The 15,749-nt window shown below is 39.8% G+C and overlaps 1 protein-coding gene across 2 annotated transcripts in view; it reads right to left on the bottom strand.

Annotated features, from left to right (window-relative positions):
* IPO11 (importin 11) overlaps positions 1–15,749 on the bottom strand; it is a 511,812-nt gene that overhangs the window by 212,963 nt on the left and 283,100 nt on the right. For both annotated transcript variants that reach the window (XM_075839216.1, XM_075839226.1), the window contains exons 23-24: positions 8,963–9,042; positions 5,032–5,112 (exon numbers count right to left, since the gene is read on the bottom strand). In XM_075839216.1, the coding sequence (XP_075695331.1) occupies positions 5,032–5,112; positions 8,963–9,042 (161 nt within the window). The remainder of the gene's footprint in view (positions 1–5,031; positions 5,113–8,962; positions 9,043–15,749) is intronic.

A 15,749-nucleotide genomic window follows, 5' to 3' on the forward strand; every position in this document is an offset into this window, starting at 1 on the left:
AAGGTGGGAGCGCTATCTACAAATGGGGTGTGACACTGTCTATAGGCGGGGCTATATAGCACTGTCTACAGGGGGGCTGTATGGCACATTCTACAGGGGGCACTATTTATAAGGGGGGCTGCTTGTGGCACCCGGGGGGGCCCCGGTCAAGAGTTTGCTATGGGGCCCAGTCTTTCCTAGTTACGCCCCTGCTTGTAAGCATGCGCAGTTTGATCTGTGCAACACTGAGAACTTACAACGTGTGTTACATATGAGTCCAATGATTGTTTTTTCTCTGTAGATCGGTGAGTGCCAGCTGATTTTGTTTTTTAATTAACTGCACCTTGTTTATGAACTTTAGGATAAAACACAGTTTTTTTATATACTATTTATAAAACATCGATTTTGTACTTTTTTGTATTGTATGACAACTACTGTATGTAATTGGAGATTGGTTTCACTGATCGCTGTATATTTATTATATGTGTATTATTACACTTTTTCTCTGAATTATCTGTTAAGTTGTTAACACGGATTGCTTGGGCTTTGCCCCTTATATATACACGTGTATGCTGTAACACATTTAACTTGAAAAAGCCCTCATAGAGAGGGGGAAACGTTGTAGTGGATGTTGGTTGAATAAATCCAAGTTTTTTTGAGTGCTGCTTCGTTCTCTTTTTCTTGGATATATGTTATACAAGGAGGGGTCACTCCTTGTTTGGAAGCGTAGCACCAGCCTTCATAGGCAAATAATCACAGTGCTGCTCCTACTTTTGTGTATCCCTGCACTGCCATTTACTAGGCTACAAGCCACATTCGGCCTGCAGCCTATCAGGAACAGGTTCAGCATCCTTGCGCAGGCCGGCATGATGACGTCACTGGATCACGCCGGCCTACGCAAGGGTCCCATCAGCATTGATTCTATGGAACAGCTCCGTTTGTCACGGGAGGGGAGTATAACTTTTTTGTTTTATTTGAGCTTATCAGAGTCTGTAGCTGATGGAAAATGAGCAGCTGTGGAATTTTTTTTAATCCGTTTCTAAAATTGAAGCATGTGGTTCAAATGTAGCTCCAAAGTCAATATATTTCCCTTTAGACTACCATGTCACATAGAAGGAAAAAGTAGTCCAGGTCGCTCCCCATAGACTCTGTTAATGTATCTTAAAAGTCAGTAAACTCTACTAAGCGGAGTGGTTGTGCACAAACATGTGAATGCCCATCTAATCCATATGGTCACAGGACTTCTGATTATAAGCGTCATTTTATGTCATTAGTTAATACACCAGCAACATGCTCTGCTTAATAATGGCAGCACAAAGCAGATTTTTAGCTGGGGAGGGGGATACTATGCCTTAAAGGGGTTGTCTGAGGGAAGGGGATACTGTGCCTTAAAGGGGTTGTCTGCCTTATGCTCCCCCACTATGGACAATCCTCTATATTAGAGCAGTGGGCTGCACAAAAAGCATCTCACCCTCTAAAAAGCCCATCTTCTCTGTGCAGGTCATGCGGGGGAAGGGGGCTGCTATCATCATGTGAACAGAGATGTCTGGACAACCCCTTTAATTATTACAAACCTAAAGCACTGATTATACATTACTGTAAAAAAAATTAATACAGACAAAAGTCTGAAGCACCCTGGCCCCTACAGATGAATAGATACATCGGTGAACACTAGAATATTAGGTCTCAAAAACGTTCTCAAAAAAATCTCGGCACAATCTGAAGAATACTTTTTGACAGACAATATCACTCCATTCATTGGACACAAAAATTATTCTGCAATGAAAATGTTGAGACTTAAAAATTAGAACAGCTAACTTTAGGTCTTAAAGATTCTGTTCTTCTCAAATCGATAACACATTTGTTTGCTTTAACTATATTTCTTTTTACTTTTTCTACCAGAAAAGTTGAATGGTAGAACCTCTCCTGCAAATAGAGCTCAAAGCTTTAAAGAAGAGATAATCTATCTGAAGCTGGATACGTGTAATGTACCAGAATGAAGAGTCACGCTGTTCTCAACAAATGCTCCTTCCTTCAAAATTATATTCCAAGAAGCAAGCGGCACGTCTCAGACTCCCAGTGTTTCTTTATTGTAAATCACTGGCCACGTTCTCATTCATTACTGTGGCTGAAAGCTGAAACTTCAAGGCGTTATTCCGAGTTCCAGTAAATAAAGTTTAACAGACAGCAATAATAAAATGTTACTCCTAATGTAAATTGTGTCCTGGATCTTCATGGCTTCTTTATTCTGTAGAGTGTAGAAGCTTCAGAAGAGGCGAACAAACAATGTACTGATGTTATATCCAAGAGATGTCCATGCCTGTCCATGTACAGAGAGGGAAGGTTGCTGGTTGCTTTAAAGAGGCTCTGTCACCCGATTCTCAAATCCCTATCTCCTATTGCATGTGATCGGCGCTGCAATGTAGATAACAGTAACGTTTTTGTTTTTTTAAAAACGTTCATTTTTGGCCAAGTTATGAGCAATTTTATGTATATGCAAATGAGCTTTGAAATGGACAACTGGGCGTGTTTTTTTTCGTATGTCCAACTGGGCGTGTATTGTGTTTTTAACTGGGCGTGTTTACTTGTTTTACTAACTGAGCGTTGTGAATAGAAGTGTATGATGCTGACGAATCAGTGACCAATCGGCATCATGCACTCCTCTCCATTCATTTACACAGCAGCATCACGTTCTTACTAGAACGATGTGCAGACACATACACAAGTGTCCTGATAATGAATACACATGACCTCCAGCCTGGACGTCATCTGTATTCAGAATCCTGACACTTCTGAATCTTTTCTGTGAGATTTCCAGCAAGGGAAACTAAATCTCGTTTACCTCATAATCTCGCGAGATTACGCGTGGCTTGCTGGAATCTCACAGAAAAGATTCAGAAGTGTCAGGATTCTGAATACACATGACGTCCAGGCTGGAGGTCATGTGTATTCATTATCAGGACACTTGCGTATGTGGCTGCACATCCTTCTAGTAAGAACGTGATGCTGCTGTGTAAATGAATGGAGAGGAGTGCATGACGCTGACTGGTCACTGATTGGTCAGCATCATACACTTCTATTCACAACGCCCAGTTAGTAAAACAAGTAAACACGCCCCGTTAAAAACACAATACACGCCCAGTTGGACATACAAAAAAACACACGCCCAGTTGTCCATTTCAAAGCTCATTTGCATATATATAAAATTGCTCATAACTTGGCCAAAAATGATCGTTTAAAAAAAAACAAAAACGTTACTGTTCTCTACATTGCAGCGCCGATCACATGCAATAGGAGATAGGGATTTCAGAATCTGGTGACAGAGCCTCTTTAAAGAGGTTCTGCCAGCACATTATAAGTGCCCTATCTCCTACATAACCTGATTGGTGCTGTAATGTAGATAACAGCAGTGGTTTTTATTTTGAAAAACTATCATTTTTGAGTAAGTTATGAGCAATTTTAGATTTATGCTAATTCGTTTCTTAATGACCAACTGGGCGTGTTTTTACTTTTTACCAACTGGGCGTTGTACAGAGAAGTGTATGACGCTAACCAATCAGTGACCAATCAGTGTCATACACTTCTCATTGTTCCAGCCCAGCTTCTTTCACTGCACAATCACACTGTGTAGTGAAAGAAGCTGGGTTGAAGCAATGAGAAGTGTATGACACTGATTGGTCACTGATTGGTTAGCGTCATACACTTCTCTGTACAACGCTCAGTTGGTAAGAAGTAAAAACACGCCCAGTTGGTCATTAAGAAACTAATTAGCATAAATCTAAATTTGTTTATAACTTGATCAAAAATGATCGTTTTTCAAAATAAAAACCACTGCTGTTATCTACATTACAGCGCCGATCAGATTATGTAGGAGATAGGGCACTTATAATCTGGTGACAGAGCCTCTTTAAATGTCTCCATCACTGTTGTTGCTAGTGCTTCGGTGTATTTCTTATTAAAGGAACACTCCAGGAAAACGTATTATGCCTATGACAGGATCTTTGGGGTTGGTGCTTGACACAGAGCGACAGGGAACACCAGGTAGAAGTCATATACCGCCTCTTCAGGCCCTGCACGAAGTATAACACAGTGTATTCGTCATTTACTAGAGTGTTCCTTTAAGCAAATTTTTCCAAACACCATCCAATAAGCTGGCAAATTTATTGTACACAGGGCTGACACCTTCACTACACACAAAACACAAAATGTTAAGTATGTTTACCTAGATTGTCATGGGTCCCCCAAAGCCTAGTGGGCCCCTTGCATCTGACCTTCTGTATTGTTTATTATCATGATGATGTATGATTTAAGACTTTATAAACTTTAACGATAATTCCCAATTTTTTATTCCCCTGATGTATTTTCTATTTTTATTTTATATTTTATTGTATTGGCTAATATGCCAAAATATTAGTTAAAATAACAGACTTTTTTTGATGGAACTTTAGTTATATGTCGGGTTATTTTTAAAGGGAGAGTTGTCTGGTTTTCAAATATTGTATTGGGGGATTCTGAGTTAATACTGGGGGAACCCCTATTCAGGACCCTCATTTATTAACTAGAAAGCAGCTACGAAGAGTGTGTATCACTCTGGAGAACGCGGCAGGTCTTTGCATTAAATGTAAAAAAATTATTTTCATTATTTTTATAATGATTCTAACCATTTTCCCTGTGGTCGCAATGTACAGTAACTGAATGCTTGCTACCAAACAACCTCTTTAACCAGGTTGAGTTCACATATGCCATTGCGTTACTACAGCTGCCAATACACTTGATATATCAGTAGTTTGGCCGACAGCTGTTCCTCCAGCATACACACTGGCAGCAGCTGATCTCCTGCGGGAATAAAGGATCAGGTATGTTGAAACGCAACATGTGCAATCCCTCATGACACCCTGATAGAAATCAAATAGTCTGCTGGTACCGCTTGCGGGTTTAGGCGACTATCATCCTATGTGTATGGGCAGCTTAAAAATGCAAAGTAATTAAAGATAGCAGTCACATATATTTTTCACAGCCACAATTAAACATTTGTCAGAGATATGAGATTACCTTAAGCACTTGAACTTGACCTTCCATGGTTATATCTTTTAGGACTTCCAGAAAAGACTGGCAGAGGCCAGCTCCATATATCTGCCAATAAAGAAAAGCTTAACATTATGATGCAACTTTACATAGTTACTTAAATTTTTCTTGCTTATAAAATTAGCTCAATAATCTCCAGAACATTATACATTCCTCTGATATGAAAAACAGGAAAAAAAAAAGTTGATGGAGGAGATGACCTTAATAAAGCACTTTATTAAATCAGTGAATATGTTATAAAAATGTCCACATACATTAATTGTATTCTGCTTTGTGCCTGTATATCTTCATTTACTTCTTAATCAATTATCTCAGTTTTATTCATTTAAGAGGACAAGAAGCAATGCACAAAATGACTGGAAATAAAGCATTTTAATTACATTTTACTTACGTTTTAATACAAATTCAGAGTAAATAGAGCTGTTAAGGGACTTTAAATGTGGCCGTTTAAAACGGTTTATTCTGTTAATACAGATACATATGGAATCTGTAATTGAGCAGAATCTAAGCAAAGTTATGCAATCAAATTTAAGGGAAATCAAATTTAACAAAAGAATAGGGGCAGTTGCGTCTCCACCGAAGCGGCTGCTAGGGGGCACGGGCTACCCGGGACCATTTTCAGCTTATCTGCATCCTGCTCCACCATTCACTATGTGAGGAACTCTGACACAGGCCTGCCGGCGCTGAGCTGCAGACTTCACACTACTGTGTAGGTGTGACTAAGGGAGCATAAGTACTGTGTGGGGGCATCACTACTGGGTGTGGGTCATTAAGGGTGCATCACTACTGTGTGAGTGGATACTAAGACAGCATTCCAGTGTGGGGCGCACTTATAGGGCATAACTAGTATGTGGGAGCACTAAAGAGGCATCAATACTGTGGGGGAGCGTTTTAACTGGGAAGGGGCACTTACAGTAGGGCAGTCCCTAAGAGAACATCATTACTATGTGAGTTGCAGCTTTACAGTGTGGGGCTCTAAGGGGGCATCCTTACTGTTTGAGGGGCATTACTGCAGTTAGAGAGACACTAAGGGGCATTCTTACTGAGTGGGGGAACTAAGGGTGCATCCTAACTGTGTAAGGGGCACTAAGGGGGCATTATTACTGTGAGGAACTAAAAGGACTTCCCTGCTGTGAGGGGCACGCATGGGGAATTAGTACTGTGTGAAGGGCACTAAGGGGGCATTATTACTGTAAGGTGTACAAAGGGGGGCATTACCACAGTGTGGGGGCACTATTACTGTGTGACACGCAAAGAGCGCACTATGAAAGTGTGTGGGGTACACAGGGTCACTTGTACTGTGTGGAGGCACTATTACAGTGCTGGGCACGAGCTGTTTGCCACTGTTTTTAAAGGCACTATCTGTGTGGCACAATTTTTGCAGCACTAGGACATAGTTAAATGTGGTAGCAGGACAGGAAGTTTCTGTGCAGGGTGAAGATGTGATGGTACAGCTAAGAGCTAAAGACACCTGGGCAGTAATCTCTGCAGAAGTTGTCATGGTGGTCTGGTTTGGAGGGAGAGAAAAGAGAAAGTGAACGAGTCTAACCAAAGAAGACGTCACGTGTGAGACACTAGAAATAATTGTACTGTGTTCATTGCACTGTATCACAGCGTGATTATACTGCAGAGCGCCAGTGTAGAACTAGTATGTGACCACTGTATCGTAATATTATTGGTCTTTGTAATAGATATATGTGGTCAAGGTGGGGAGGTATATTTGGGCCTTGTATAGTGGTATTAATGAGTGATAAAAAAAAAAAATGGTCCCACTATTAAATGTTATTGCAATATAATTCAGCATTAAAAATTAATTTGTTTTGTAATTTGCCTTATGTTACAAAAATACTCCAGTTGCACGATATTGCCTTTACTTCTCTATAGGGCGCCCCATGGTGTTCGATCAGTATAGTAACGTCCACATCCTCCTACTGAGCAGATTGAGACAGCACGCACATGCTCAGCTCCACTGTCCAACTGCCATCAGCCAATAGAAAATGCCTTCTCTGCTTGTCAGTAACGAAGCAGAGAAGGAGCTTTTTATTCAGAAACACAGCGTGTCTTCGTCAGTTGTAAAGGACTGGGGGGCATTTGTAAAGATTCTCCTAGAGCAGGTGCAGTGAAACAGATTGATCTACCTAAAAAAGTTATGACAGGGAGGGGGAGGGGATGCAGCAGGACACGCCCGCTACGCTGGAAGCCTGAAAAAAATCTTACAGTGCAATTGGAGCAATAAATGGAGAGATCTCTGGATCCATATAATATCCAGGGAGATTATCACGCAATATATTATGGTCTGATTTTCTTTTTTCATGAATTCTAGGACAACCCTTGTTTGTTATGCTATTCCTAAACCTGTAGACTTGGCAGCCTAGTTGCATTTTTTTTTTTAGCAACTCGGCAGGAAAGTGTCCTTGCCTTAATTTCACAAGAAGGTAAAGTTTGTATGCCCTATGGGGACCCATTGACTTTACTATGGGAGCTAGGTTTTTCTAGTTACACCCCTTAAAATGGGCTATCCCCTTATTTTGGTACATTAAAAAAATGAAATCATAGTAAAAAAAACAAAAAAAAAAACAACAATCCAGAAATGTATCATATGGTTGGTGAAATATTTTTTTTGGGGGGGGGGGGGTGTAAAACATATATCTACAGCGAAATCAAGCTCGGGGTCGGGGTAAAACACTCCAGCTTTAAATACTTATTGTAAGAAATGCCATTTATGACATATCCCCTCATAAGACATACTGAAATAGCTCTCTGATGTTCCTCTGTTATTCCTCCTGGAAATGTATGAATACATAAAACTCTGGGTGTTACCATTCTTCTTGTCTATAGGATGTGTCACTACAATGTCTGACACTTTCAGCACTGATTGGACATAGAGTGTGTAGGGACATGATCCATTGACAAAGAGAAAGCTTTACATTTTTAATACATTTCCAAAATGAGTAACAAAGGAATAACACAATTCAGAATCCTAAGAATAGACACTCCAGCAGTGTTATTTCATGGGAAATACAAGTATTTACTAAAACAGACATGTCAGGAGAGCTGAAAACTCATCTTTTAATGGCTGTCCAAAGTGAAAAAAATGACAATTGGAGTTCTGCCACATCAGTAATTCCTTAATTACTATAACTTTGTGAACTTTGTTCATCATGAGAATTTAAAGTTTGAGTTAGCAATTCTTAGGAACACGCACCCACACAATACTAAAGCATGAATGTGAAAAGATAACAGAATCACAGCTCATGAACGAGGTAGGGGCCTGCTGTATAATGCTGGCAGACAGAAGTCCGTAGCTCAGATTCAATTTATTGCATTCACTGCTCGGACGTCCAAGAAATCTGATTTATTACTCGTCATAGATTTTTTTTACTTCAGTATGTTTTTTTCTGTAATGGTTTCTATTTCTTAAGACTACAAATCAAAAGTGCCAAGTAGCATAAAAACTAATGGCAGCATTAAATACGGTTTCGAATAGTGGGGCTCATGTTGCATAAGGAGAGATGAATACTTAAGACGCCTTTTCAATTCATGAGCAATATCCAACATAATAATTCTCCAGTGTGCTGTGCCCCTTCTGGCGCAGACAGCGTTGTATAAATGTCAAATGACAAAACGTAACCGCTCATCAATCATTGTAAAGCAGCAAGAAGTGTTATGTGGTTGGCAAATAATTTGAAATTTATAAGAAAACCATGTTTACATAGTTCACCTGTGGCCTCTATTTTATTCTGCCCGATTCCGGTGTCATTTTTATATGCTTCAAAATTGTCTTTCAATAACAGTATGAAGGTTTATTAAAACCGTTACCGTTGCTGATCAGAAATATAGATTGTGTACAACATAGGCAAACAAACCAGGTTAAAAGGACATCCAAGATACAACGTACCTGCAAAAATTCAGAGGAAACAAAGACCATGTAAGCGTTGATGATCTTGAAGCCGATGCGGAGGTTTTCCGAACTTAATTCTACAAGTAAAACATATTTCCCAATATTAGAAATGATGCCTGATTAATATAAATATTAATAATAACAGTACAATATAGTTTTCAAATAAAAGCAATAACAAATCTCACAGATTTGTAAAAAAAAGTCAAATTACCATATACTAATTGTCAACAAACTGACAAAATAGATAGATGCATTTTCGTGAGGAATCTATATTAGACAGGGGTTGTCTGATTTTTAACACCCATATTGAAATACTGTATTAGAAGGTTAATTGAGGGGCACCGCGTAATGCTCTATTTCACCTGTGGTGGTGCTGCAGAGGAACTGTACACTTGCTAATTTCCCCCACAGCCGATCACTGGGGGGTACAAGCCGCAGAAACACTGTGATCAGCTTATCGTTAAAGGACTCATGCATATATTAATAAAAAAAATTAAAAAAAAGGGATTGTCCAAAGCAGACAAACCTTTTAACTGACGGACATTTTGGCCTGTAATAAAAAAAAAAAAATTACTCGCAATGCCCCTATTGGCTGCTGATCTTGAATCTGTAAAATTAAACATGATGGATCTAATGTCCTCCTCAAAGCGAAAGAATAAGGCCTCATTGCACACGGCCATGCCCGTAATAATCATGGCCCGGGCACGACCCGTAAAAAACGAAAAGTAGGACATGCTCTATAATTCCCAGCACGGTTCTACAACACGGACACCTACCCGTAGCGGAACGGAAAGGTGTCCGCGGCCAATAGAACTGGACGGGTCCGTAATTGCGGACCGTATTACGGTACGCAATTACGGAGATTTTTTACGGTCGTGTGCAGGAAATACAACAAAATTAACTTAATGTGTATAGTGGACTCTAATAGGGACCTACCAGAAGGGATGTTTACAGCCTTTTAGTGTACATTCAAAATGTGAAAAAATAATAATTCATTTCTTACTTCTAAACTGTAATATGATCATTTGATGTAACAGGTTCAAAACTATAGGCAGCACTACTGTCACGTCCTAAAGGCCGGGTTCACACCTATGTTGGTGTTTCCGTTGTTCTGCTCCATCAGAGGAGCATTGTGCTTATGTGATCAGGGCTTTATAAGAACATTCCCTATTCATGTGTCTGTCAGGTGTCTCCACAACCATACCCAGACTTATAAATACATATTAGCCGTAGATCACCCAACCCAACTAGGGTTCTGCATAACTTGGTTAGTAGTTATCTTGGAGACAGCAACAGCATATCACTTTTACATTAGGGTAAGTTGTAGGGGTTCACAATGAGAGGAACATTTTCACTATGATAAAAGGGTTGGAAATTACTGGTGTAGATATGCACTCCACAAACCAGAAAGGGGCATGTTGTCATCGGATTCCCTCAATAGTGTATCAGACATTGGGCATTTAACGTCCAGTGATGTCTCAGAATAGAATGTAAACATGTAAATATTTTTTACAGTTTCCCTCCATGTCTGATATTCTGCATGATCTGACATTGGGTGTGGAGATACGCTAGTGCTTGATGGACTGCACAGTTCCCAAGGTAGACTTACGACGCCGGAGTATATCGTGCATGGGTCCTATTGTAACTGATAGGACACATGCACGATACTCTCCAAGCGACCGCGGCAACATTACCGCCCAGCGCGAAGTAGTGTATCTCCACGCAAAGGTCACATTTTTGCTTTTTGCTAGCGCTGTATAATTCTGCTGTCCAAAAAATGCATTAGTAACTTGAGGAAAAATCTAAATCTGAAATGTTTTTGCACCAAAGTAAGCGGATCTCTCCTGCCACCAAAAAGTATTTTAGAGACCTGCAAAGATGGTTGCGGACCACATTTACCAACATTTCTAATAATGGTCCTACATTTGCTTAATCACATAACCTCAAAGTTCTACAAGGCCGTATTACACCTGTGTATAACCTCTGAGTTGTACAGAGCAGTAAAATGGCACCCATGGAAGTATATTGAGCCGTACTGACCTCTGTAAGCCTTTAATTTCATAAAGATTTTTTTTTCATATAGAATCCAATAGAAAAACAATCATGGCATGCCGGATGCCGTATTACGACTGTGTTCTCCTCTAGAAGCACTGCCTCTAGCACAACAAACAACCGTAATGCAGTGCCAGACAAAGACACTATACTGTGAAAATGGCGTTTCCAATATTATGGAGCCGCAGGGACTCTGTGTGACTGCGTGTAGACAACAGATACCTTAGGGGGTGAATGGACAATCCACATTACAAAATAGGGCCACTGGACAGACCGGTACAATGAGTTGTCTACACAATACAAAGAGACAAATATTTAATAACTGTATTTGGGAAACGTCACAGTGAAAGTTAGGTACTTATGTAGAAGATCACATGAAAGATAGACTGGAGGCCTGGAAGCAAATGTAATTCATCATCTGTTTCATTTATCGACCGAACAATACCTGGCTATAAAATAATTAGTTATTAGAAGAATAGAAAAACTATAAAGGAGAAGAAAACAAAACGAACATATAAAGACAGACAGACTTAATCTCACCACTAATGGCAGTCCAGCTGCTTCTTCTACAGCCAGGAGCAGTATTTATACAAAGCTTTCATTCTATAATGCCGAAGATCTATATTACAAATTTTTATGCCCCATATGGCTGTCCGAATTAATAAAACACTTTTACTAAAAATAGAAAGGATACGTTTGCAGCATCCCATGGTTAGTGAACAGAAAAAACTGCAAATATTGAGAATCAATCTATATTGCCTTTTCATCATGCCTCACCGCTGTAGGACTAAGAAGAGCTCGATACTTCTGAATTGCTCTACACTATGCTGCATTACCAATGCCATAAATGAAATATTTTCCATGTTTTATATATACAATGAATAGAATCACTGAGAGTTGCATGTAGTTACACTAACGGCTAAAAGGTTTCATTTAAATATTACAGAAAGAGCCACTAGTAGCTTGTACTGCTATAAAACATGCTATAAAATTATTTAATCTCCAATGAACAGTTTTGAAACTATAATCCAACATCTATAAACCATAGATCAGGATATATTTTAACAGTGAATCATGTGAGTCTGTCCTAGGAGAAGGACTGAGTGTGGACTGGGGGTGCTGTGGAGGACCTGCTAAAAGTGAAGTATTGTATAACAATAGCAATAGAGGAGTTGTGGAGCTGATGGGGTTTCATGTGGTGCAACTGTGGGCTTCAAATGATACGGGAAATCCTATAATCTCATGTAGTGCACACATATTTATTGCTGTACAGCAGTATTTTTAGCACCATTGCCCTATTAGGACATATGAACATCAAGGGGGTGTCCTTCACTTGGGACCCCATCTATGAGTCAGAAAGGAGAGTCAATGCAAAGAGTGGCTGCCACTCTGGATGACTCAGAGTGACCATGTATTATATTACATGGTTGTCAATCCATTTAATTGCTCACCGCTGCCCTTACCTACTAATTCTTAGCATTGTTATGCTTATATGGCACCAACATATTATGCATCTTGAACAGAGATTAGAATCATTCACTGCCCAGGTCCCCAATAGGGCCCATAATCTAGTCTCCCTATCACAGACACCGACATTAAGACACATTTTTCCCCCGGAAGCCAATTATCATATCAATATAGTTAAGATAATGAATGGAAACCGCAGCATACCCAGAGGAACACAGACAGAGAGAAAACGCAGAACACCAGTGCTGCAAGGAAACATGGCCACCTATTCCCTACACTGCTATGCAGTTCTCAATGCAGGACTGGCGGACCACCATACCATACATCTGAATTACAATCTGCTGTCATCGGCGGCTAAATCTCTCTCCTCTCTGATACCATCACAAGAAAGCAGTGATTTTCTTTTTTTAAATAAATTCTCTTTTTATTGAAATAAAAAAAAGCATATGAAAATACAGGACAATGAGATTCATCTCCAAAACATAAAATTCAGGTAAATATGCATAAATCAGATGACTCGCAGGTCAAAGAAAGGCTGTGGATTAATATCCTCAAAACTTAATACATACAATTATAAAGTCAACTGATTAAATATCATGAAAATATATAAGGAGCGATACAAGTCCTATTCCTCAAACAAAGGTGCATCAAGATACACAATACAATAAGAACACAGATATAACATAGACAAATCAAAATGGTGACATTGTAGGAATAGCCAATAAATGCATACACTACCGTTCAAAAGTTTGGGGTCACCCAGACAATTTTGTGTTTCCCATGAAAACTCACACTTATATTTATCAAATGAGTTGCAAAATGACTAGAAAATATAGTCAAGACATTGACAAGGTTAGAAATAATGATTTTTATTTGAAATAATAATTTTCTCTTTCAAACTTTGCTTTTGTAAACGAATGCTCCATTTGCAGCAATTACAGCATTGCTGACCTTTGGCATTGTAGCTGTTAATTTGCTGAGGTAATTGGGAGAAATTTCACCCCATGCTTCCAGAAGCCCCTCCCACAAGTTGGATTGGCTTGATGGGCACTTCTTGCGTACCATACGGTCAAGCTGCTTCCACAACAGATCTATGGGGTTGAGATCTGGTGACTGCGCTGGCCACTCCATTACAGATAGAATACCAGCTGCCTGCTTCTTCCCTAAATAGTTCTTGCAGAATTTGGAGGTGTGCTTTGGGTCATTGTCCTGTTGTAGGATGAAATTGGCTCCAATCAAGCGCTGTCCACAGGGTATGGCATGGCGTTGCAAAATGGAGTGATAGCCTTCCTTATTCAAAATCCCTTATACCTTGTACAAATCTTCCACTTTACCAGCACCAAAGCAACCCCAGACCATCACATTACCTCCACCATGCTTGACAGATGGCGTCAGGCACTCTTCCAGCATCTTTTCAGTTGTTCTGCGTCTCACAAATGTTCTTCTGTGTGATCCAAACACCTCAAACTTCGATTCGTCTGTCCATAACATTTTTTTCCAATCTTCCTCTGCCCAATGTCTTTGTGCTTTTGCCCATATTAATCTTTTCCTTTTATTAGCCAGTCTCAGATATGGCTTTTTCTTTGCCACTCTGCCCGAAGGCCAGCATCCCGGAGTCGCCTCTTCACTGTAGACGTTGACACTGGCATTTTGCGGGTACTATTCAATGAAGCTGCCAGTTGAGGACCTGTGAGGCGTCTATTTCTCAAACTAGAGACTCTAATGTACTTGTCTTGTTGCTCAGTTGTGCAGCGGGGCCTCCCACTTCTCTTTCTACTCTGGTTAGAGCCTGTGTGTGCTGTCCTCTGAAGGGAGTAGTACACTCCGTTGTAGGAAATCATCAGTTTCTTGGCAATTTCTCGCATGGAATAGCCTTCATTTCTAAGAACAAGAATAGACTGTCGAGTTTCACATGAAAGCTCTCTTTTTCTAGCCATTTTAAGAGTTTAATCGAACCCACAAATGTAATGCTCCAGATTCTCAACTAGCTCAAAGGAAGGTCAGTTTTATAGCTCCTCTAAACAGCAAAACTGTTTACAGCGGTGCTAACATAATTGCACAAGGGTTTTCAAGTGTTTTCTAATCATCCATTAGCCTTCTAACACAGTTAGCAAACACAATGTACCATTAGAACACTGGAGTGATGGTTGCTGGAAATGGGTCTCTATACACCTATGTAGATATTGCATTAAAAAACAGACGTTTGCAGCTAGAATAGTCATTTAGCACATTAACAATGTATAGAGTGTATTTCTGATTAATTTAATGTTATCTTCATTGAAAAAAAATAAGGAAATTTCGAAGTGACCCTAAACTTTTGAACGGTAGTGTAATTAAATATGTCCTAAAAAAGCAGATACCTGAGTTGTCTTCGTGAAATACAAATGAAATTATTATATAAGGAAATGGAATCTGGAATGTTATTGCTCAAATTCACATGAGATACATGTTTCAAAATAACATTAGAAGTGTAGAAATCTTTCCATTACCTCGGCCAACAACATGCTAGGAGTTAGGTTATCTGTAAAGTACTAGGACATTCACCAAAGGCGGTCACGTAAAAATCAGTATCAATATCCAAAATAAAAAAGGTTTGCTATGTGGTCAATAAGCTAATTGGTGGAAATGCTGACATAATCCAACCAGGGCCCCCAAATGGACAAATAGGAGGATCTAGAATTGTGTTCACATGCTGCCAATTCCTCCATGCAACATAATTGGTGCATTTTAGACATCCACATATCAGCAGCCGGGGGGGGAGTATCCTTCCATCTTGCAGAAATCATAAAGGTAGGCAAATTTTTAGTTGATGGTATGAAATTCGATTGTAGGCACCATAAGACGACCAAGTCCGCACTCAATGTATAAGAAGTGGATTATAAGCTGTTTAATTGCCTCCCAGAATGGTCTGATGAGCGGACAGGACCACCAAATATGAGATAAACTGCCAGTTTCCACGTTGCATCTCCAGCAGATATTACAGGCGATCAAATCAATCCTATGCAGGTATTCAGGGGTTCTATACCATCTGACCAGAGTCTTATAGCAGTTTTCTTGGACACGCACACATCTGGAAAATCCACGGGAGTGGGTCAGAATAAAGGCCAGTTTTGAGGCTGTGAAGCTAGTCTGTAATTCTCTCTCCCAATCTAAAATAAACCCTGGGCGGTCAATGGATTGGTCCAACAACAAAGCAGGATATATTCTGGACAAAATTTGTTTTGGTGGAGATGGTAATAGGAGATAATTCTCCAGCCATGTGTGG

The sequence above is a fragment of the Rhinoderma darwinii genome, chromosome 1 (genome assembly GCF_050947455.1).
Source record: "Rhinoderma darwinii isolate aRhiDar2 chromosome 1, aRhiDar2.hap1, whole genome shotgun sequence".
NCBI lineage: Eukaryota > Metazoa > Chordata > Amphibia > Anura > Rhinodermatidae > Rhinoderma > Rhinoderma darwinii.